Below are 1,021 nucleotides of genomic sequence, written 5' to 3'. Positions count from 1 at the left end.
CCGATCCTTCCGTCAGACAGAAGAGTGTGCAGAGAGTTTTTTCCTTTACTTGGTCTTGCAAGACAACGTACTCCTTTCCTCTCTCCAGTTGTAAAATTACGATAGAGTATCCGTTGTCATCTATTCAGCAATATTTGTTTATTGTCTCTATATGCCGTGCACTGCGTTAGGCACTAAGCAAACAGTGGTGGAATAAGACAGATGTCGCACTCTACCCTCGAGGAGTTTGCAGTCAAGGGGAGGAGACAGGCATGCACACACACTCACAAAGTCAAGGAGATAAATATGAGAAATTAAAGAGATTCCGCAAGTGGACTGTGGCGCCCCCCTCACCTGGGCATGCGCGTACACACACCTGCACACAGAATACCTACCTACACACATTAAAAGAAACGTATCTGACCTCAAGTCCTACAGGACCATTGTCCTATCACATCAGGCCAATGGCACCACTCTTCAAGAGACCTGTTTATCATCTGGCCTTGAACTTGCCCAGGGGTGTAAGGACTATCTGGGGCCCACCTGTTTCCTGCTGTCACCCTCTCCACCCACAGGATCGTCATGTTGAGCCTGGAGTTTGACTACATGTGCCAGTATGACTATGTTGAGGTCCGTGACGGGGACAGCAGTGACAGTCAGATCATCAAGCGTTTCTGTGGCAACGAGCGGCCAGCTCCCATCCGAAGCTCAGGTTCCTCGCTCCACATTCTCTTCCACTCAGATGGCTCCAAGAACTTTGACGGCTTCCATGCCATCTTTGAGGAGATCACAGGTAAAGGCCAGGGAGACAAATGTCGCATTTCATGGCTGTGCTCCAGACAAACATTCCTTTCTGTGTACCCCCCTTCTCCCTGCCCAGCCTTGTTAAAACTCAGCGTGCTGGGTTCTCAGAAGCAACCTGCACATTAAGAAGGTAGAGAGAGGGGCTTTCCTGGTGGTGCAGCGGTTGAGAGTCCGCCTGCCGATGCAGGGGACACGGGTTCGTGCCCCGGTCCAGGAAGATCCCACATGCCGCGGAGCG

General features: G+C 51.3%; 1 protein-coding gene across 2 annotated transcripts in view; it reads left to right on the top strand.

Annotated features, from left to right (window-relative positions):
* The window catches only part of PAMR1 (peptidase domain containing associated with muscle regeneration 1), a 72,484-nt gene that overhangs the window by 43,026 nt on the left and 28,437 nt on the right, over positions 1-1,021 (top strand). The window contains exon 5 of one of the 2 annotated variants that reach the window (XM_007446325.1): positions 555-772. The exons of the other annotated variant lie outside the window; for it this stretch is intronic. Within the exon in view, the coding sequence (XP_007446387.1) occupies positions 555-772 (218 nt within the window). The remainder of the gene's footprint in view (positions 1-554; positions 773-1,021) is intronic. 2 annotated transcript variants of the gene reach the window in all.

Source organism: Lipotes vexillifer, unplaced genomic scaffold (assembly GCF_000442215.2).
Source record: "Lipotes vexillifer unplaced genomic scaffold, Lipotes_vexillifer_v1.1 scaffold1993, whole genome shotgun sequence".
In the NCBI taxonomy this organism is placed as follows: domain Eukaryota; kingdom Metazoa; phylum Chordata; class Mammalia; order Artiodactyla; family Lipotidae; genus Lipotes; species Lipotes vexillifer.
This window is presented reverse-complemented; position numbering and strand designations above follow the sequence as displayed.